The sequence below is a fragment of the Varanus komodoensis genome, unplaced genomic scaffold, assembly GCF_004798865.1.
Source record: "Varanus komodoensis strain SLA01 unplaced genomic scaffold, ASM479886v1 scaffold5, whole genome shotgun sequence".
Taxonomy (NCBI): domain Eukaryota; kingdom Metazoa; phylum Chordata; class Lepidosauria; order Squamata; family Varanidae; genus Varanus; species Varanus komodoensis.
In genome coordinates this window covers 43,903,070-43,924,640 of record NW_025336087.1, presented here as the reverse complement: position 1 = coordinate 43,924,640, position 21,571 = coordinate 43,903,070, and the positions used below count along the sequence as shown (strand labels likewise).

The following is a 21,571-nucleotide window of genomic DNA, read 5'->3' as shown; positions in this document are numbered from 1 at the left end:
TGATGAGAATTGCAGTTCAGCAACATTTGGAAGCTGCACATTCCCTTGTCTTGGGCTAAACTATACCTTTGATCCAGATCATTCCCCGTCTTCCTCCTGGACTCCAGGCAGCTGCTTTTTACAAAAGTATGAAAGGATGGAGGAAGGAATCTCCAATCTCCACTTTCTCATTTTTGCTGACATTAAGGAATAGGCGCAAACAGGCAATACTTCGGGAGCAGGGTCTTCTTCCATGAACTGCAAGTCCCCAAAGTAGTTGTTTGCTATTAGCAGCATCTCTAATGTTACTTGCAACTGCCAAACACCTGATGTGAAAATGCAACTGAATGGGTGTGCATGCATGTGCGTGTACAAGGTTGGTGTCAAAGTAGGCATGGAAGGGTCATATCCCAGCAGAAGCTCCATGGCAAGAGTTCTCTTGGAGGTGCTACTCTTCTCTACCAATGCAATGTGCTTGTTCATGGGCTTGCTGCTCTGGCCCAGACTGCAGTGGAGGCAAGAAGAGCAGTGCCTGGAGGTGGCCCTGCCTATTTGCTCCCTGGCTCTCTGCCTGCCAAGCAAGCCCATAGAAGCTATGAGGGGTAAAAGGATGAGGAGTAAGAGCAATGGTGATAGTGGCCACAAAAAGTAGACTCATTGAGGGATGGGGCCCACTGAAAGTGTCGTGCCAAAGCGTCCCCCAAAATTCAGAGTTGGCACTGTGTGTGTACATGCCAGAGAGAGCGAGAAAGAGATCACATCTTAACTAAACATGTACAAGGCAATACCTCAAAACTCAACTGTGGGTAGTCAAACATGTTCCCCAACCAAGACAGGGCTGCATTAAAGAAAGCCAGCAAGGCAAGGAAGGCGATCAGGTTCACAGCAATATTTGCCACCAGGGAGACTGAGGCAGAAGCTCCTTGGCTAGCCGCTTCCAACAGATTTTTGGAGTCTCTTCACCAAGAAAAAAAGAACAACGTATGCACATTAGTGTGATATTTCCACATTAAAAACAACAAGTAGAGCAAATATATATTTCTATAGTGACAGAAAGCATTGCTTTTAACTTCTCAGAAGGTTTACCAGCCAAAACTGGCACGTAATGTTCTTAACAATACTGAGAATGTATATAGCTTTTTGAGAATATTAAAATACCATGTGCACATTAACCCAGGCCAAGTAATACAAGGCACAGGAGGTAATTAGACAAAATGATGTTGCTGCATTAGGCAGTTTATTATGGGTGTTACAAAAGGCTGAAATTCACTGGTTATTATATAACTGAATAACCACTGGCCTTGCACCGCCAAATGTGTTCAGGGCTCTATGAGATAAGAATTGGGAACTTTCTGGTTCTCAGTGTGTGCCATTGAACAACACTATACCAGTTCTAGTCTAGTGTTCAGTTTTCAGGGGGGCAGAGTATGAGTCCTTTCCACCCAAACAATTTCCTGTGATTTTGGCCACAGACATTTAACAGATCTAGCTTTTCTGGTATACAGTAAATACATAGTGATAGGTAAAAATTCCTATCAGTGCTGTGTTTCATGCAATTCAACTGAACCTCTGTGGGTGAAGTCATGATACTACAGGTGCACTGCAGCAGGGTACAGAAAGGCCCTTTCCAAGATGGCCATGAAATTATAGGGATGTATGACAGGAACAGCAGCATACAGAATATCTCTGTCATCTACCTCAAAGTGAACATGCATGGAGGTAATGCGTACCACAGAGTTGCTTACCTGTAACTGTCTTTCTTCGAGTGGTCATCTGTGCATTCACACATAATGGGTGAATGCACAGTGCCTGCACAGTGCCTGTAGCCGAGTAGAATACAAAAGCTTTAACGGATTTTGGCGGGAACTCCGCACCCCTCCCTCTCAGTGCTATAAGAGGCGGAGCGCCCACCATTTCCCTCAGTCTATGGAGACTGTCCGATCGCCCCCTGGTGCTGAGAGTGGTAAGCTCGAGGAACCACTGGTGAGAGAAAGGGCTGACAATATGGTAGGTACCTGCCCCTATGCTGGAGACACCAAGACAGGTGTCCCAGCCACCAACACCGAGTGGGGTCGGTGGGAGGGTTGTGTGAATGCACAGATGACCACTCGAAGAACGACAGTTACAGGTAAGCAACCTGCCTTTCTTCTTCGTGGTCTCTGTGCATCACACATAATGGGTGATTAGCAAGCTTACCAACCGGAGGTGGGTCAATGTTGTCAGAGGAGAATCAAGGAAAGGACGGCACGGCCAAAGGAGCAGTCCTGTCTGACTTGTACATCGAGTCTGTAATGTCTGGTGAATGTGCAAGGAGTTGTCCACGTTGCTGCCTTGCAGATGTCTGGTGGCGGGATGCCCGCTGAAAACACCGAGGAGGCAGCCACAGCTCTGGCGGAATGTCCTTTGGGAGCAACCGGGAGGTCCAGCTTGGCCAATTGGTACGCCAGTTCGATAGTTTGAACGATCCACTTCGAGAGTCTTTGGGAGGAAATCACGGTGCCTTTGTCAGATTCGTAGTATTTAAGAACTTAGTCTTTCTGAAGCTCTCAGTATGGGATGGATAAAAGGCTAGGCATCGACATACATCGAGAGAGTGGAGAGACTTCTCTATCGGGGTTGAGGGAGTCTGGAAGAAGGTTGGTAGGACAATGTCCTGATTGACGTGAAAGGGTGTAGCGAGCTTAGGTAGAAACGCAGGGTCAGTATGAAGGACATCCTTTTCCTTATGAAAATTAAGGTAGAGCGGGTCTACACGGAGAGCGCAGAATTCGCCTGCCCTTCTGGCGGAAGTAATGATGACAAGAAAGGCAGTCTTCCATGATAATAGTTGTAGGTCATTTGTTGCCATGGGCTCGAAGGGGGCCCTGGTAAGGGCTTGTAACACCACCGAGAGGCTCCAGGTTGGGACCGTGGGGCAGGTTGGAGGCTGGTGATTCTGTAATTCTTTGAGGAAGCGGCATATGAGTGTGTGAGAGAACACTGAGGATCCGGATAATGGGCCTTGATAATGAGAAAGTGCCACAATGTACACTCTAATCGAAGTGGGCTTAAGCCCATCTTGATGTAGGGAGAACAGGAAGAATAGGATATTCTCGATGGAAGCTGACTGAGGAGGGAACCGGTTGGTCTCTGTGAAGGCAGTGAAGCATTTCCACTTAGCATCGTATGATCGGTGGGTGGCTGGTTGTAGGGCGGATTGTAGTATGAAGTTAATGTTCGACTGTAGGGAGGTCGTGCTCGGTATGGCTGGAAGAGGCTCTGTTGGTACCGAAGGTGGTTCAGGTACCGACGGGCAAGTAGCGGCCATCGGGATCGAAGAGTTTGTCGGGACCAAAGTCAGGTGACAGGGGACGGTTAGTGAAGGAGCTACGCGGTGAGATTGAGTGAGTCGAGATCGGGATGGCGGATCGCCCCCTCTTCCTGTGTGATCAGGTGTGGGACCCGTGGTAGATAGACAAAGGTTTGGTGGGAGAGGTTGAGGATGGTCGGGAACCAGGGTTGGCATGGCCACCAAGGCTTAACAAGAATGCCCTGGGCTTTGTCGTGAACAGCTTTTTCTAGGGTCCTCATGATTAATGGGATTGGAGGGAACGCGTAGAGAAATGAATCTGACCAACTCATCATCATGGCGTCGCCCAGCAAATTCGAGCCCCTCCCTTCCCGGGAGCAGTAAGTCTGGCACTTTGAATTGATGGCTGTGGCAAACAAGTCGATGGATGGGGTGCCCCAGCAGAGGAAAAGGTCCCTGCAGATGCAGTTGTCCAGCTCCCACTCGTGGGTTGAGGACATTTGCCTGCTGAGAAAGTCCGCCTCCTCATTGTCCACATCCGCTAGAGGAACTGCCAGCAGGGTGATCCCTCTGGGAATGCACCAGTTCCAGATCTGTAGGGCCAGATGGGCCGGCGGTACTGACCTTGTGCCACCCTGCTTGTTGATGTAAAAGACAGTCACAACGTTGTTGGAGGCTACCTGTACTGTTCGGTTCCGAAGAGTGGGTTTGAAGGAGCGGAGCACTTTTAAGACTGCAAGCAGCTCAAGATAATTGGTGTGCTCGGTCTTTTCGTGGGCTTGCCAGGTGCCTTGAGTACGGAGGTTGGCGCAGTGTGCTCCCCAGCCTGTAAGGGAAGCATCGGTATGGAGCGATACCGAGGGCTGCGGTTGATGGAACGGCACGCCTACTGAGAGATTGTCCTTGTTCGTCCACCAAGACAGAGCTTGATGAACCGAGACTGGAGGTAGAAGTGGAAGCTTTGGGGAGTCGCGCTGTGGTTGGAAAAGGCTGTTGAACCACAGCTGCAGCGGTTGCATCCGAAGTCTGGCGTTTGGGACAACTGTAATAGTTGAGGACATGTGGCCGAGCAGCTTCTGGATGAACAATGCTAGAGTTTGTCTGCTCTCTTGGATGCGCTGGGCTGAGGAACAAAGATTGTCCATTCAAGCCCGTGGTAGGAACGCTCTTGCTTGAATGGAGTCAAAGCGTGCTCCAATGAATTTGATGACCTGCGAGGGAGCGGGACAGGATTTTTCGGTACTAATACAGAGTTTGAGGTCATCCAGCAGTGTACACATAGTGTCGATGGCCAAGAGTAACTGCTCTCGGCATGGAGAGACAATAAGCCAATCGTCTAAGTAGGGATAAATTTGGACACCCTGCAGCCGAAGGTGGGCGCAAACAGGTGCCATGCTGTTTGTGAAAACTCTTGGAGCTGTAGCAAGTCCAAAAGGGAGAACATTATATTCAAAGATATCGGAGCCAACCGTGAAGTGGAGAAGCCGCCTGTGAGACGGGCAGATGCTGATATGGAAATAGTTATCCCTTAAGTCCAAAGATGTGAACCAATCTTCTCTTTTGAGTAAGGAGAGGATATTTTGAAGGGTGGTCATGCAAAATTTTTTAGTTGTAATAAATGTATTGATGCTCCATAGGTTGAGTATAGGGCGTAGAACACTGTCCCATTCCGGGACCGTAAAATATCTCGAGTAGAAGCCATAGAGCCCCTCAGAACGGGAGATTCGCTGAATTGCTCCTTTATGGAGTAGTTGGGAGACCTCATCTCTGAGAACCTCCAATGGAGAGGTGTATCGGATCGGTCCCGAGGGGGTCACGGTATTGAACTCGATTTTATATCCATTCTCAATGACGGAAAGTACCCATTTATCAGATGTGATGGACTCCCAAATGGGGAGTCTGCCTTGCAGCCAGTCCCCAAAAGGGAGGGAGGAGAGTGGAAAGGGGGAGAGAAGATTAGCTCGTGCGTCTCGTCAGCGCTGCTGCTTGCTGGCAGGTTGGCGGCGACGGCCTTGTTGGTTTTGTGCGGCAGGTTGGCCCCAGTTGTGTTGCTGGCACGGCTGGTATTGGTGGCGTGGCTGATAGCGATGGTAAGGCTGGTACTGAGGGTAGCGAGATTGTGGCCACTTATGACCGCAATTGGAATATGGAATCTCCATCTTCCGAGTGGTAGCTCAAGCATTGTAAATGTGCTCGAGCTTATGGTCCATGCGATCATGGAAGAGGTCAGAACCATCAAAGGGCATTCCCTCGATGCGCCTCTTGGTCTCATCGGGGAAGTTGCAGGAACGTAGCCAGGCGTGTCGGTGCAGGGTGATGGATCCGACGAGCGCACGAGAGTCGCAGTCAACATGATGGTGAGCTGCTGGATGGAAAGCTGCATGGCCTCCCGGATGAAGATGCAGGCCAGGTCGTGCTGTTGCTCCAGAATAGTGGAGGTGATGGATTCCAGCAGTTGCATCAAGAAATACTGATACCTGGCCATCGTTGCCTCATAGTGTGAAATCCGGAGACCCAGCCCCATGGCCGCGTAGATGCGGCGTGCCATTAAATCGATCTTCCTGCCCTCTTTGTCTCTTGGGGTCGAGTGCTCTCTGTTGTCTTGCCCCTGGAACGACTCAACCACAATCAAATTAGGTTTTGGGTGCTTCAAAAGGAATGGTATGTCCTGCTCCCAAACCTTGTACATGGATTCCTACCTCCGGGACGTCAGATGCGGCTGGCTAGGGAATTCCCAGGTGTCTGTCATAGCCTCCTGGAGAGTGGTGGTGAGTGGGATGGAGATGGTGAAAGACTGTTCCTTACAAACGATGTCGTAGAAACTGTCCTTGTTGGTACACGGCTGGTGTTTGACCTCAATCTCCAGCGACCAGGTGAGGTGGGCCATGAGTTCGCCAAAAGTGGCATAGGTCTCCTCTGGAGACCCAGGTCCTTGGGTGGAGATGACTGCATCTGGAGATGTGGAGAGTTGGTTTGAGTCCTCAGAGTCCGAGTTGTAGAGGTATGGAGGGCTGGAAGATGACTGGACTGGAGACGGAGGAGGACGGGAAGTTGTGGGCGCCGAGGTGGAGGGCATTTCAGTCCTGGTGGGATGGGATCAATGCCTGTGCTCCGGTGGCATGGGGTAGTAATCATACAGAGGCGGATAGTCCCAGTAGTAGGGTCGAGGTGGCTCGAGCCCCGTGTAGGGCATCGGGACCCATCTCCTGGTGGATTGGCCAGAGGAACGGTGATGGCGGTGAGAGCTGGCTGGCGGAGGAGGCCTTGGAGATACCTCTGGCAATGACGGCATCAGTGTCGGTGTACGAGCTCGCTGGTGCCTCGGTATCAACTGAGGTGGTGAGTCTTGGATTTCCCCGTCAGACATCGATCCATGGATCATAGGCTCAGGGGGATCCAATGCCGTAGGACTGGGTAGTGTGACTCTCTGGGGGGAACTAGGCGGCGTAACTTGCATCACAGCCTGCAGTGTCAGTGTAGATGGCATCGGTACCAGTGAGGCTGTTGGGACATATGTAGTGCTTGAACCTGGGTCCCGGTGCAGTTCTTGAGCAAGCCTATGGTGCTTGCGGCTGGCCTTGTCGGTTTTGTCCTTCTTAGACTTTTTCGGGATCGCCGGATCCCCTTGCCCGGTGTACTTCCGTTTTTCCTTTTGTTTGAGAGAGGAGGAATGGGAGGGGCAAGTGGTCTCCCTGGAAGCAGCTCCCTTGAATGGTGGACGAGGGGAGGTCACCATGGAGGGGTCAGCTGGAGCGGCCTGGACGGCAAGCTCGTCCGAAGCTATGAGGGCCTGATCCCAAAGGATCTTCCTCAGCTGGTTCTCCCGATTTTTCCGGGTTTGTTTAGTAAATGCCTGACAATGGCTGCATTTATCACTGCAATGTCCTTCTCCCAAGCATAGGAGGCAAAGCTCATGAGGGTCCGTTGGAAACATTTTGGCCCACATACAGAGCACTTTCGAAAGGCCGCACGCTGAGCCATTGAGAAAAGGGGGATAGCAAAACGATAGCAGAAAGGTAAGAAGTATAATTTTTTTTTTTGGAGGAAAAGGATTGTTTAACTAGGGAAGGGAAGGTAATAAAACTTGGATTATCTTAACTAGAAGAGGAAGAGAAAAAGGCGATTAGAACAAAGAGCAAGAAGATACAATGAACAATAACAAACGGCTTGAGGCAAAGCGATTGGCGGTCGAAAAAAGACAGGGAAATGGCAGGCGCTCCGCCTCTTATAGCACAGTTCCCACCAAAACCCATTAAAGCTTTTGTATTCTACCCGGCTACAGGAACTGCGCAGGCACAGCACCCATTATGTGTGATGCAGAGACCACGAAGAAGAATGACTAGTAACCTAGTGACACTAGAGAGAAAAAGATGGACCTAGAGCATTTCTGTTGTTGTTAGTTGCAAAGTCGTGTCCAACCCATCACAAGCCCATGGACAACATACCTCCAGGCCTTCCTGTCCTCCACCATCCCCCGGAGTCCACTTAATCTCACGCCGACTGCTTCAGTGACTCCATCTAGCCACCTCATTCTCTGCCATCCTCTTCTTTTGCTGTCAATTGTTCCCAGCATTAGGGTCTTCTCCAGTGAGTCCTTCCTTCTCATTAGGTCACCAAAGTATTTGAGTTCCATCTTCAGGATCTGGCCTTCTAAAGAGCAGTCAGGGTTGATCTCCTTTAGGACTGACCAGTTTGATTGTCTTGCAGTACAAGGGACTTGTAGGAATCTTCTCTAGCACCACAATTCAAAAGCTTCAATTCTTCGGCGCTCAGCCTTCCTTATGGTCCAACTTTCACAACCATACATTGCAACTGGGAAAACCATAGCCTTGACTATACGCACTTTTGTTGGCAGGGTGATGTCTCTGCTTTTTAGTATGCTGTTGAGATTTGCCATAGGTTTCCTCCCAAGGAGAAAGTGTCTTTTAATTTCTTGGCTGCAGTCACCGTCTGCGGTGATCTTGGAGCCCAGGAAGATAAAATTTGTCACTACCTCCATTTCTTCCCCATCTATTTGCCAGAAAGTGAGAGGACCGGATGCCATGATCTTAGTTTTCTTAATGTTGAGTTTCAAACCAACTTTTGTGCACTCCTCCTTCACCCGCCTCAAGAGGCTCTTTAGTTCCTCTTCACTTTCTGCCAGTAGAGTGGTATCATCTGCATATCTGAGTTGTTGATATTTCTTCCAGCAATCTTAATTCCAACTGGTGATTCATCCAGCCCCGCCTTTCTCATGATGTGCTCTGCATATAAGTTAAATAGGCAGGGTGATAGTATAAAGCCTTGCCGAACTCCTTTCTCAATTTGGAACCAATCAGTCATTTCATGCCCAGTTCTCACTGATGCTTCTTGACCTGCATATAGGTTTCTCAAGAGACAAATAAGATGGTCTGGTACACCTATCTCTTTAAGAACTTGCCACAATTTGTTGTGATTCACACAGTCAAAGGCTTTAGCATAGTCAATGAAGCAGAAGTAGATGTTTTTCTGGAACTCCCTAGCTTTCTCCATGATCTAGCGTATGTTGGAAATTTGATCTCTAGTTCCTCTGTCTCTTCGAAATCCTGCCTTTACTTCTGGTAGTTTTCGGTCTGGAGCCTAGCTTGTAGGACTTTGAGCATAACTTTGCTAGCATGTGAAAGGGGTGCAATAGTGCAGTAGTTTGCATTGCCCTTCTTTGGAATTGGAATGTAAACTGACCTTTTTCAATCCTGTGGCCACTGTTGAGTTTTCCAAATTTGCTGGCATATTGAGTTTAGCACTTTTACTGCATCGTCTTTTAGGATTTTGAATAGCGCAGCTGGAATACTGTCTCCTCCACTAGCTTTGTTGTTGCTCAGACTTCCTAAGGCCCATTTAACTTCACATTCCAGGATGTCTGGCTCAAGGTCTCTGACCACCCCATCGCGGTTATCAGGGACGTTAAGCTCTTTCTTGTATAGTTCCTCTGTGTAATCTTGCCACCTCTTCTTAATCTCTTCTGCCTCAGGTCCCTGCCATTTTGGTCGTTTATCATGCCCATCTTTGCATGAAACGTTCCCTTCATATCTCCAATTTTCTTGAAGAGATCTCGGGTCCTCCCTATTCTATTGTATTCTTCTATTTCTTTGCACTGTTCATTTAAGAAGGCATTCTTATCTCTTCTAACTATTCTCTGGAACTCTGCATTCAATTTGGTTCATCTTTCTCCCTTGCCTGTCGCTTCCCTTCTTTTCTCAGCTATTTGAAAAGCTTCCTCAGGCAGCCATTTTGCTTTCTTGCATTTCTTTTTCTTTGGGATGGTTTTAGTTGCTACCTCTTGTACAATGTTGCAAAACTCCATCCATAGTTCTTCAGGCACTCTGTCTATCCGATCTAATTCCTTAAATCTATTTGTCACCTCTACTGTATATTCATCAGGAATATGATTTAGGTCATGCCTGAGTGACCTATTGCTTTTCCCTACTTTCTTCAATTTAAGCCTGAATTTTGCAACCAGAAGCTCATGATCTGAGCCACAGTCAGCTCCTGGTCTTGTTTTTACTGAATGTAGAGAGCTTCTCCATCTTTGGCTGCAGAGCACATAGTCAGTCTGATTTCTGTGTTGACCGTCTGGTGATGTCCATGTGTAGAGTCGTCTCTTGGGTTGTTGGAAAAGAGGGTTTGCTATGACTAGTGTGTTCTCTTGACAAAATTCTGCCAGCCTTTCCCACTTCATTTTGTACATTTTGTACTCCAAACTTGCCTGTTATTCCAATTATCTTTTTGCTTCCTACTTTAGCATTCCAATCCCCCATGATGATAAGGATATCATTTTTTGGAGTTAATTCCAGAAGGTGTTGTAGGCCTTCATAGAACTGGTCAACTTCAGCCTCTTCAGCACTAGTGGTTGGGGCATAGACTTGGACTACTGTGATGTTGAATGGTTTGCCTTGGATTCGAACTGAGATCATTCTGCCATTTTGGAGATTGTATCCCACTACTGCTTTTCCTACTCCTTTATTGACTATGAAGGCTACTCCATTTCTTCTGAGGGATTCTTGCCCGCAGTAGTATACCTGATGGTCATCTGAATTAAATTCACCCATACCTGTCCATTTTAGTTCACTGATTTCCAAGATGTCGATGTTCAGTGTTGTCATCTCATGTTTGACCACGTCCAGCTTACCTTGATTCATAGATCTTACATTCCAAGTTCCTATGCAGTATAGTTCTTTACAGCATCGGACTTTCCTTTCACCACCAGATACATCCACAACTGAGTGTCCTTTCGGCTTTGACCCAGTCGCTTCATTCTTTCTGGCGCTACTAGCACTAGCCCTGTTTTTCCCCAGTAACACATTGGACACCTTCCAACCTGAAGGACTCATCGTCCGACATCGTATCTTTTTGCCTTTTGGTACTGTCCATGGGGTTTTCATGGCAAAGATACTGGAGTGGGTTGCCATTTCCTTCTCCAGTAGATCACGTTTTGTCAGAGCTTTCTGCTATGACCTGTCCGTCTTGGGTGGCCCTGCACAGCATAGTTCATAGCTTCATTGAGCTACACAAGCCCCTTCACCACAACAAGGCAGTGATACACGAAGGGGAGCGTTTTTATATTAGGCTGTTAATTGCTACTTTTGGTTTCACTGCAGCACTTTGAGCTGAGCTCTGTATTTGCTTCCTTCTTTTCTGCTACGTAACCTGTAGGTAGAGTTGCACTGCAGTGAAACAGCTCAGCTATACAAGGTAAAAACGTGACAATTTCCCCATTCTAATATAATGCCCCATTTAAAAAAAACCTAACTAACCAAAACATAAAAGTGCCCTGAAAAACAGAAGCCAAATTGGAACATAATGACATCACCTAAATAGCCCATAAACAACCCTGAGTAAGGAATCAGAAGGGCACAAAATGCTAGAGAGAAGAAAAGCTCAGTCATTTGGGAAGGTATATGTATGTTGCTCAAATTAACTTAAGGTGAACTTGTACAGATGTTATTTATGATGCTCTAATCAGAAACAAGGATAGGTTTTCCTGATTGGTTGCAAGCTTTTACTGAAGGCTGGCCAGTATAACTATTGAACATCTGTTTGTATGGCTTCTCTCAGTTCTGGCTACACCTTGTCATTTATTTGTTTATTACACTTCTGTGGTAAATAGCCAAAGCTCTCTGAGTGGTTCATAGCTTTATAATCACAAAGCACAAGCATTGTATACAATACAATACAACATACAGTTTAAAACTACAGTATAAAATAAAATGACAACCAATTACAGCCTAGTAGCAGTGCAAAGATTTATAATGCAGTATTTTAAGATTTAAAATAAAACCTGACAAACTGAAATGTTTGGGAAAATAAAAAGGTCTTCATTTAGCACTCTAACAAACACAATTAAGCACCCGGTGAGCCACTTTAGGAAGCTCTTTCCACAACCAGGGTGCCCCAGCAGAAAATCCCCCCTTCTTAATAGCCTCATGGGGTCTCCCAGGGGAACTCTGCTGAGAACTGTTGTAGGGTCCAGGCATGTATATATGGAAAAGATTATCCTTCCTGTAAACTGGCCCTAAACCATTTAGGGCGTTGAATGTTAATACCAATTGTTTGAACTGGGTCCTGAGATGGACTGGCAGCAAATGCAAATAGAAAAATACTGGCATAATGGCCTGTCTCTGATAACAATCTCACAGTCTTATTTCACCATTTAAATTTCTGGGCTGTTTTCAAAGGCAGCACCAGGTAGAGGGCATTGCAGTAATCTAGGCAAAAGGTTTCCAAAACATGGATAACAGTAGCTAGACTATAGAAAAGGACATATAAAAGATGCTCTATGGTACTGGGTCTTACCTCTGTCTCTAGTGACAGAAGTCAATCCAAGAGCAATCTGGAACCACAAACCCACTACCTTAGGGGGAGTAGAAACCCTTCCAGAACAGGCTGAATATCACTTAGTTGGAAAGACAAACTATGCACCAACAATACCTCCATCTGTCTGGACTGAGCCTCAGGTATAGACCGCCTTACCCCTTTTCTAGCTTTGTGCCCTGTTGTGTGGTTATCTGAGGACACTCTGTCTCAGGCCAGAAGAGTTTGGCAATAGCCAAAGCGGCTGGTGCTGACATCACAGAGGCAGTTAGTAAATGAGAAGCTGACACCTGGAATGGCAAAGGGTAAAAAGATAACATTGCTGTTTATTCTGGGCATAAAAAATTGAAGACCATTCCTTTCAAGCCCTAGTTTCAAGCCCTTTCAAGCCCTAGAAGTTGCAAACTTCTTCACCCTGGGGACCTCCAGGGGTATTTGACTACAATGTCCATTATCCCTTGCCAATATGATCACTAGGGAGGACACCAAATTAGGATTGTTGCCCTAGTGAAATAAATATGCTGAAACATATGAACAAATATTTTATATAGTATTACTTTAATCTGTTGCACATCCTTCACCTTCTGATCCCAGGAAAGGCACATACATATCAAATGATATAAAACCACTTAAACCGAAAATTAAAAATACAGACCATAGGATACCTTAGCTACAGAAGGAAAACACCTAATTATCTCCTTCCATAGTCTATGTAAAAAGGTAGGCACCAGATGCACATGAGAGAGTAAGGCATTAACAGGATACTTTTCCCAAAAGCAAAAACATTTAAGAGCATCAGCTTATAGGGGTATAGAAATGTAATGCATACATGAATGAATTAATGATGGAAGGTCCAGACTAGGCATTGTGAAAAGGCAGGTTCTGAATGCCACAAGAAATCTAGCATGATTCTGGGAAATACTACATACTAATATTGATCACTTTGAGTGCCAGTACTTATGTACCCCCCAAATTTACCCAATGCAGATTTGAGGACCCCAAGATTTGCAAATGTGCAAACTATCCTGAGGGGGAAAGAAAACTCTAAGGTTGAGAAACATTCCAAAAGAGTTCAATGAGAACTGAGCATGTTCAATGGACATGCAATGCTGACTCTCTGATGTCTGAAAAAAGAAAGGTGGGGTGGGAGCAGGCAGAATGGACTAGAGTGGGGCTTGGACCCTAAGCAGAATCACTCCAGACTGCCATATTTTGTGGAAGGTCCCACTTGTTGCTCCTAAACCAGAAGAGGGAAGGAAATGAAGGGCATTAAGTAAAGAAGATTTATCTTTAAAGTAATTCCACATCAGCCATTTTTAAAGGTTAGATCTGTTATCAGAACTGAATCAGGGTTTCTACTATTTCTTGCCAGGCTATCACAAAGAGATTTGAAAGTGGAACCAAATAAATGGAGCTTTGCCCAAAATGAGCCATGTCAAAACAACTATACCATTCATTGAGAGAACACCTCCAAATTCTGTATTGCTGGCAGTTATCCCAGACAACATAACTCTCTTCATTGGATTATTTCTTCTGCCTCTTGGATACCCAACTAATAGAAGCATAAACCTTGGAAATATATGTTCATCACTCAAAGTTGGGAATACACTCTGGATTCTGGTGCTTGATCTTTTTTAGGTGGACCATGCTTTAAGGATGGCAGTTTTCATCAAAAAAGGGAGGAAAACTTGTTAATACATTATGGGTCTTCTAGAAAAATTTAGTTAGAGGGATACTACAGTTCCATTTTATGTTTCTTCCTATTAACAAGGGGGCTAGGTTGGATAAGGGTTTTCGAGAACTGAGCAAAGTTGTTAAGGAAAGGACATTTTATAGCATCATCATGAGTCAGAAACCACTTAACAGCATGTAATAATAATACTAGGATAAGGATTTGAAATGAGCTAAGAAAAAAGCAAGAGAAATTTTAAAAATAGCTTGGAAAATAAACAATAGTTAAAAGGTAGAATTTTCCCTTTCTTACTTACACCAAAAGAAATATATGCTCCTAAGACACTTCCAGCAATAGTAGCAAACCCTGCTGTCATGATAGCATGGAGTTCTGACTTGGTAACGTAAGGCAAATATGGCTTCACCAAGAGAGGCGATTCAGACTGAAGGAAAAAAAGGCAGAAAAGCAAGCAAATACATTTGACTTCAACTTCTCTAATTATATCATTGTATTTTGCTAGTAGCATGGAATCACACTTCAGCTGGACTTAGTTTTGTTTGGCCAAACTAAAAATGCCTGTTGATGTCAAGATCTTTTCTTAAATAAATATCCTGTTGCAGTTGCTTCCTTAATAAGAACGTGCCTACATTGCTTTAGCTGTAGTGTTTTTGCAGAATTGACTTTTTGAGCTTTTGTGATAGAAAAGCCTTTTTTGATGTACTGTTGTACTGATATTTCAAGTCCCACATAAAATGCCTTGATGAAATTAACATCACATATACAGGACCATAAGCCCTAGGAAATGCATCTTTCCAGTAATGACTTCCAAGGCCTTGGAGATAGAAACTCCCAGTTGCATTGCATATTAATTGCAAAGCAACCATCCATTACCAGCATTTTCCTTTTCCTTCTCTTTCCTTATAACCCATCTATCACTTGGAGATGATCAACTCTGTAGCTGAGAGTCTTTCATCCTAGAAGGACCTTTTAGGAAATATTTTTAGCAAATTTAATGGATTCTAGTTTCAAAGAAATACTAGACCTGGGCCCTTAATTGTGGAATTGTGCTGAACATTCCACATGGCAGCCTTCCCTAGGTGGTGCCCTCCAGACATGTTGAATTGTAACTCACATCATTCTCAGGCAGCATGACCAATGACCATATGGGGCTGGTAACTTTGGGAGTTCAAAACCAACACATCTAGAGAGTACTAGGCTGAGGTAAGGCAACTTAAGTTAGAATGTTAAATTGCAAAAGCTACATCCCACATTGGCTTCTTTTCCCAAGCTTCTAAAGTTTGTTTTTCTACAATTTCTCCACCTTTCTTCAGTGCTTTACAAAACTGTTTCCACTTATACCTTCTCCAGGTATACCTTTTACCTGCTGCAAAATATAGGGTGTTTCTCATGCCTTTAAAAGGTGTGAGAAACCATTTCATACTCTCAAAAGATGCAATTAATTATTTGAGATTGACAGTCTTTTGTATCCTAAGCTGTGGAAGGGTGGTATAGGCCATATGAGCATTTTTCTGGTGCCATTCTATGCAATTAAGAAAACTAAACTTTTGCCCAACTGCTGGAAATACTTTACTACCAGCTAGCTTCTGAGAAGGAGCATATAAATGAGTGTTCCTTTGTCTCTCAGGGGAAAGGAATGGCTTTGTGTAATGATATATCTCTTACCACCTGACCTATTTTTAATTTAAGAAGTTAAATAGCTATAAGGCTATTAGTGTATTCTTTTATTTCACAGTCTTACCTGTCCCACAAATATGTTGCCAGCTGCAACCAAAGATTCAACAGGGCTTGTTTTCAGAGTAATTTGCATTACCCATCCAACCTAAGAAAGTTATAATGTGGAAAATTAATTTTCTGCATGCTCAAGCTGCTTCACAAGCTGCCTAAAAGTACAATTTCTATGTCTTCCCCAAGTTAACAATTTTCATTTTTCAAGAGAGTCTTTTTGGTATGCCCTATGTATGGGCTTCCTTTGTCAACCTGCCAGCAGGAAATGCAGGAAACCTGTCAATGCCTCGGAGGTGAGTGTAAACACCGGGAGTGGCAGAAGAAGAAACTGGCAGGCCCAAGGTTCCCTATTCCAGTATTGCCATTATTATTTGATATATAAGAGAAGCTGCTGTGATGTCATGGAATGTTAATAAGCAGCTAATCAGTGTAGGTAATATTGTTCTGACTAGTATTAATGGTAGGCTACTGGAAAGACTAACTTGTTCCCCATATGAGCCTGCCCATTCTTTAAAATTTTTGTGAGAAGCCCTTCTTTTGGGACCCATAACTTCAGAAGTGGCTTTGGTGGTGATGTGAACTAAGGACTTCTTAGTGGCTGCTTCCTGGCTGTGGAACCCCCTGCTGGGGGAAGCTAATCTTGCCCTCTCTGCTGTCCTCCTGCTGGAGGGCAAAGACAGCTTTATTCAAGCAGACTTTTGGCAAGTAAGCAGGTGTGCTTACTTGGATGCTGGTTTTGCTCTTATTGTTCTGCCTTTAATTGTTTTTGATGTATTTGTTTATTATTATTTTAATCAGGAAGATGATTGTACCCTGCCATTACTGTCATTTTTGGTAGAAAAACAGGGCACAAATCAAATAAAAAGGGAATGCATAAACAGCTGTTGCAAAATTGGAGGGGGAGAGGAGGGAGTTCCGAGACAAAGGTGTCATCAGGTGCCACCTATATGTAAGAACTATGAATGTACAGAAAATATGTGGCCAGCCTGCCCTTAACAAGGAAGTATACACAACACTTACTTTTGTTAGTTTAAAGACATTGGAGGCAGCTAGGTCTTTTTTCACTTTCTGAAAAGTAATCCTAGGGTGCCCTCTGTGGGTTGGGATTGTGAAGACCGTAACAAATTGCTCACAGTTGCAATCCAGATTGGGAAGGGACACACTATTAACTCAATACTGCACAAAGGAAACCCATCCATTTTCATATGACTGGTGACACTGCAGACAACTGGGGGGGGGGGGGGGGTCACTGCACCTGTAGGGGGTTATTTCTCAGAGAAATAAAAATAAGCAGCTAATGTCTAAATAGACCGGGTTGTATTGGTTTCAGAAAGGAAAGTAATTCTGCATGTAAAGGACATAAGGGAAGGAAAAAGAATTTTGGACATGCTCAGAGACATTCCAACTGAGTGGGCAGAATTTTAAAAAACAGAACTTGACAGTCATAATGAATTTGTGGCCAGCTAATTGTGAATGAGAATTACCAAAACTAAAATGAGTTACCTGTTTCTTAGCTTCTTTTTCAATGGAGTTTAGCTATGAAACACTGGTGTGATATTAGGTTTGACAAGCTGATGGGTAAATTTATAGTACTTTAAAAGATGCTTTAGTTTGGGAGTGGGAGCTGGAGAAGAGGGGTGGTGTGCCTTTTAAAATCAACAATAAGACCTAATAGATAATGTATAGAATATAGGAAATTTAATATGAGAAAAGTGCCTGGGGCTTTGTTACCTTTTTAATTAGCCACTGCATGAATCCAATGTAGTAAAGCATAGACATCACTGTGCTGAAGAAAACTACTATCGGCAGGACCTGGCATGGAGACAACCAAAACAATGTCCATTGTCAATAGTTTTCCTTGTTCTACACATCCATATAAAAAGATTACAGGAATCTGAGGGTGTATGTGTCCCTATATATGTTAAATAAATGCAAAGTCACGAAACTATAGCAAGAATCATCAGCAATATTGACAGCAGAGATTCATAAGCTACCTAAGTTTGCAGCCACTCAAAATCTGGTTGAAGAAAATTGTCACCAAAATGCCAGCAGGATAGACTCTGGACAAATATGCCTGTAGAGGGCATCCCATAGTATGGGTGCTAAAAAAACAACACCCTGTTTGGTCATAGCTGGTACAGCAACTGCAGTTAGTTGTGGGGTGCGGGTGTTAATGCTGCACTGAGAATTTCCAAAGGGCATTGAAAAATGGTTGTATTATATCCAACATGATGGGTTTAATTTTACTTCCCCCTCGCACACTGTTGGGAATTTATGGTCTAGATGTGTGCACATGAGATTGTAATGCAACTGCAGGAATTGCTAATTCTGGCTTTGATTATAGATTTTGGGCTCATATAGTCTTGTGGACAATAATAAAATCAAGGATTATGTGGATGGCATCTTTCCATCGAAGACAGTTACCTATTAAATTGTATAAACAGTGGTTAATTTACTGTCATTCAGGACCAGCTCTGCTTAAGCATGCCTTGATTATTGTATCCAAGCAAGGTATTTGGGGATGACTGCTTTAAAAGCAAAATTCCTTTTGACATTCTGTGCTTGATAAGAGGAGCAGAGTCAATAATGTAGGTTTCAGAAATGCAGAGTGGCATGCTTGTAGCTAGAAAAACAACTGACAACTAGGTATATCTCTCTCCTCCCCACAATTAAATCACCTGCAGAATGTTTGGCAAAATTGCATTTTGAGAGCACAGGAATTCAATTCTCACAAATAGCAGGGATCCTGGGAGAAATCTGAGTAAATTTGTGTTGTAAGCCGCTCCGAGGCTTCAGCAAGGGGCGGCATAGAAATGTTCTAATAATAATAATAATAATAATAATAATAATAAAAAAAACCAGGGAGAGGAGTAATAATTTAACTGTTTTTCAAAAACAGCAGACAATCAGGCATGTATGGCCAATGACAAATAAATACTTTCCATAAATAAAAATAACGAAAAATGAGAAAAAATATCAAACACCTCATTCCTACAGAGATGCCGAGGCATGTGGGGATGGCATATAAAAGTTTTAAATAAATAAATCAGATAAATAAATCAGATAAATTAACCAGGAGAAAAGATGATCCTAAAGCGAATACTAAGCCAGTGTGGTGTAGTGGTTAAGAGCATGGGACTGGGACTTAGACGATCTGGGTTCTAGTCCCCGCTCAGCCATGGAGCCAACTGGGTGACTTTGGGCCAGTCACAGACTCTCAGCCCAACCTACCTCACAGGGTTGTTGTTGTGGGGATAAGATGGAGGAGGAGATGTAAGCTGCCTTGAGCCCTTTGTAGGAAAAAGGCAGGATATAAATTGAAAAATAAATAAATAAATACCAAGACATACCTTCCTACTGAGGAATCCCCAGACAGATGGGGATGAACTGAACTGAATTCATGACTTAGTTCTCACTGAGAAAGTAAACCTGTGTCTGGACAGTCCCACTTCAGACAGCAAGTGGGAACTCACATTCCTAAATGCCGTATTGCCTGCACGCAGAAAACTAACAAGTCAGAGAAAGATAGGCTGGAACAATCCTCCCAGTCTCTTGACATGCCTGTTTTCTGTGTGCAAGGAAGAGGAATTGCATGAATGTCTGCATTTTGTTGGGATCTGTAACAATATTCCTATCCAGAACCAGAGCCCTCCACATCTATACCAGCCAAATTTTCATTCCTCTGAACAGTCAGAGCTTTTCCACACAAGGCTGTTACTGTGCTGCATCTACTTTGGTTGTATTATAGAACTGAGACTCAATTCCCTTTCAGTTCAAGAACTGAATTCACTTTTGGAGATACTGGGGCTGTATTCCTCTGCTGGGTGGGAACAAATGCAAAGGAGAGGGAGCCAAAATTCCTGAAATACCAGCATATTGTAAAAAGGAGAGAAGCATGTCTTCCTTTTCCAATGAGGAAATAAAACTGCAAAAAGCACCAAATGGCTGGCACTGTGTGTAAGGAAGCAGGAATTACCTGGTGAAATGGAGAAGGGGACATGGAAACCGGAGGAACTGCTGGGGGCCAGATTTGGCCCCTGGGCCTGGTGTGAGGCAGACAAAAGGGCAGCATTCGTGGGTTCTGCCCCTGCTGTCACTGATGCCTGCCCAGTGCTGCGTCCTGAAAGGTGGCCCTTCTCTACTCATGGAAGCTTCCCTCATGATGCGTTCTTACTTGCCCAGAGAACTTATGCCTGTAGAGCAAGCCCCTTCTTAAGACCTTCCCCCAGCCCCTCCCACAACAAATACAAGCAGAGGGGCAGGATTCACTGGGAATATAATGGCAAGGATGGGGTTGCTTAGCATGGCCCTGCACCTCCACTCACATGACTGCAGTTGCATGAGACACAATGCCTGAACTGAGCCCTGGTTTCTATTATGCGGGGTAGCAATACAGAAAACCCTATGAAGGAATCTCAGTTTATGGGCTGGGGAGGAGCTGAGTGCCCTGATGCAGAATGCAAGCTTTTTGGGCAAGGTGCTCGAGTGGGACAACTCCAGGCACTCTTGGAGGAAACTGATCATCTTGACCCATTTCAGTCTGGCGTCAGACCCAGCTATGGAACTGAAACTGCCTTGGTTGCCCTGCATGATGACCTGTGCAGCGAGAGGGATAGGGGTTGTGCATCCCTGTTGGTTCTCCTGGACCTCTCAGTGGCTTTTGATACCATGGACCATGGTATCCTTCTGGATAGGCTGGCCAGGTTGGGAGTTGGGAGTTGCTTTGCAGTGTTTCCACTCCTACCCGTCTGGCCGATTCCAGAAGGTTGTGCTGGGAGATTATGACTCTGCACCATGGCAACTTTGGCATGGAGTTCCCCAGGGTTCCATTTTATCCCCTATGCTTTTTAACAGTTACATGAAATGCTGGGAAAGGTCATCTGGAGGTTTGGGCTGTGGAGTCATCAATGCGCTGATGACACCCAGCTCTACCTTTCTTTTACATCTAGTCCAGGTGAGGCAGTGGCTGTCCTTAACTGGTATCTGGCCAAGGATTTGGGCTGGATGAGGGCCAATAAATTGAGACTGAATCCAGATAAGATGGAGGTCCTGTTGGTAGGCAGTTCAGCCTTCCAGGCAAGTGATTTTAGCCCTGTCCTGGATGGCGTTGCACTCCCCCTAAAGGAGAGGGTTTGCTGTTTGAGAGTGCTCCTCAACCCAGAGGTGTCCCTGGAGTTCCAGATGGCAGCGGTGGTGAGGAGCAGTTTCCTTCAGCTTCGGCTGATCCACCAACTGGGTCCGTACCTGGATGAGCATTGCCGTGCAACAGTGACCCATGCTCTGGTAACTTCCTGGTTGAATTATTGTAACACACTGTATGTGGAGCTGCCCTTGAAGATGGTCCAGATACTTCAATTGGTTCAGAATAATGATGCCAGAATGTTAACACCTGTCCTTTGTTGGTTACACTAGCTTCCAGTTGAAGTCCGGGCTCAATGTAAGGTGCTGGTAATGACCTATAAAGCCCTAAATGGCTTGGGTCTGGGATACCTAAAGGAGCGCCTTCTTTCCTATGTGCCATCCTGCCCCTTGATATCTGAGGTGGAGGTCCTGCTCTGGAAGCCCTCCTTGAAAGAGATTAGGAGGGAGAGTACCCAGAGGAGGGCCTTCTCTGTGGTGGCGCCCCGACTATGGAATATGCTCCCAGAGAGATTCGCCTGCTGCCAACGTTATATTATTTTTAGTGTCAGGCAAAACCCTTTTTATTTTCCCACTGTTTTAATGTTTAATTGATTTAACTGGAGTTTTAGTATGCTAATGGTAGGATGCTGTGGGGTTTGCTTTATTCTGCTTATTTATTGTAAGCTGTCCCAAGATGTTCTGTAGGGGACAGGCTAGAAAAGCTTTTAATAAATAAAATAACAGTTGCTCCAGCCCTCAAGGTCCCTGTTTCCCTCAGCTTGTCTTCTTGGCTTCCCAACTCCCGGTTTGCCTGACCATATTTGCCTCTCAAACAGACTTGGCCTTGTGCTTCAACTCTGACCTTTGGACAGTGTGACTGTGCTCTTGGACTCGCCCTCGTGCTGCACCCGGTTGCCCAGGTCCTGGTGCTCCTG

The 21,571-nt window shown here is 44.9% G+C and overlaps 1 protein-coding gene across 1 annotated transcript in view; it reads right to left on the bottom strand.

The window, feature by feature from the left end:
* The window catches only part of SLC28A3 (solute carrier family 28 member 3), a 66,701-nt gene that overhangs the window by 14,694 nt on the left and 30,436 nt on the right, over nucleotides 1-21,571 (bottom strand). Inside the window, exons 9-13 of the mRNA XM_044446897.1 lie at nucleotides 17,247-17,327; nucleotides 15,529-15,609; nucleotides 14,086-14,211; nucleotides 12,257-12,387; nucleotides 768-936 (exon numbers count right to left, since the gene is read on the bottom strand). Of these exons, the coding sequence (XP_044302832.1) occupies nucleotides 768-936; nucleotides 12,257-12,387; nucleotides 14,086-14,211; nucleotides 15,529-15,609; nucleotides 17,247-17,327 (588 nt within the window). The remainder of the gene's footprint in view (nucleotides 1-767; nucleotides 937-12,256; nucleotides 12,388-14,085; nucleotides 14,212-15,528; nucleotides 15,610-17,246; nucleotides 17,328-21,571) is intronic.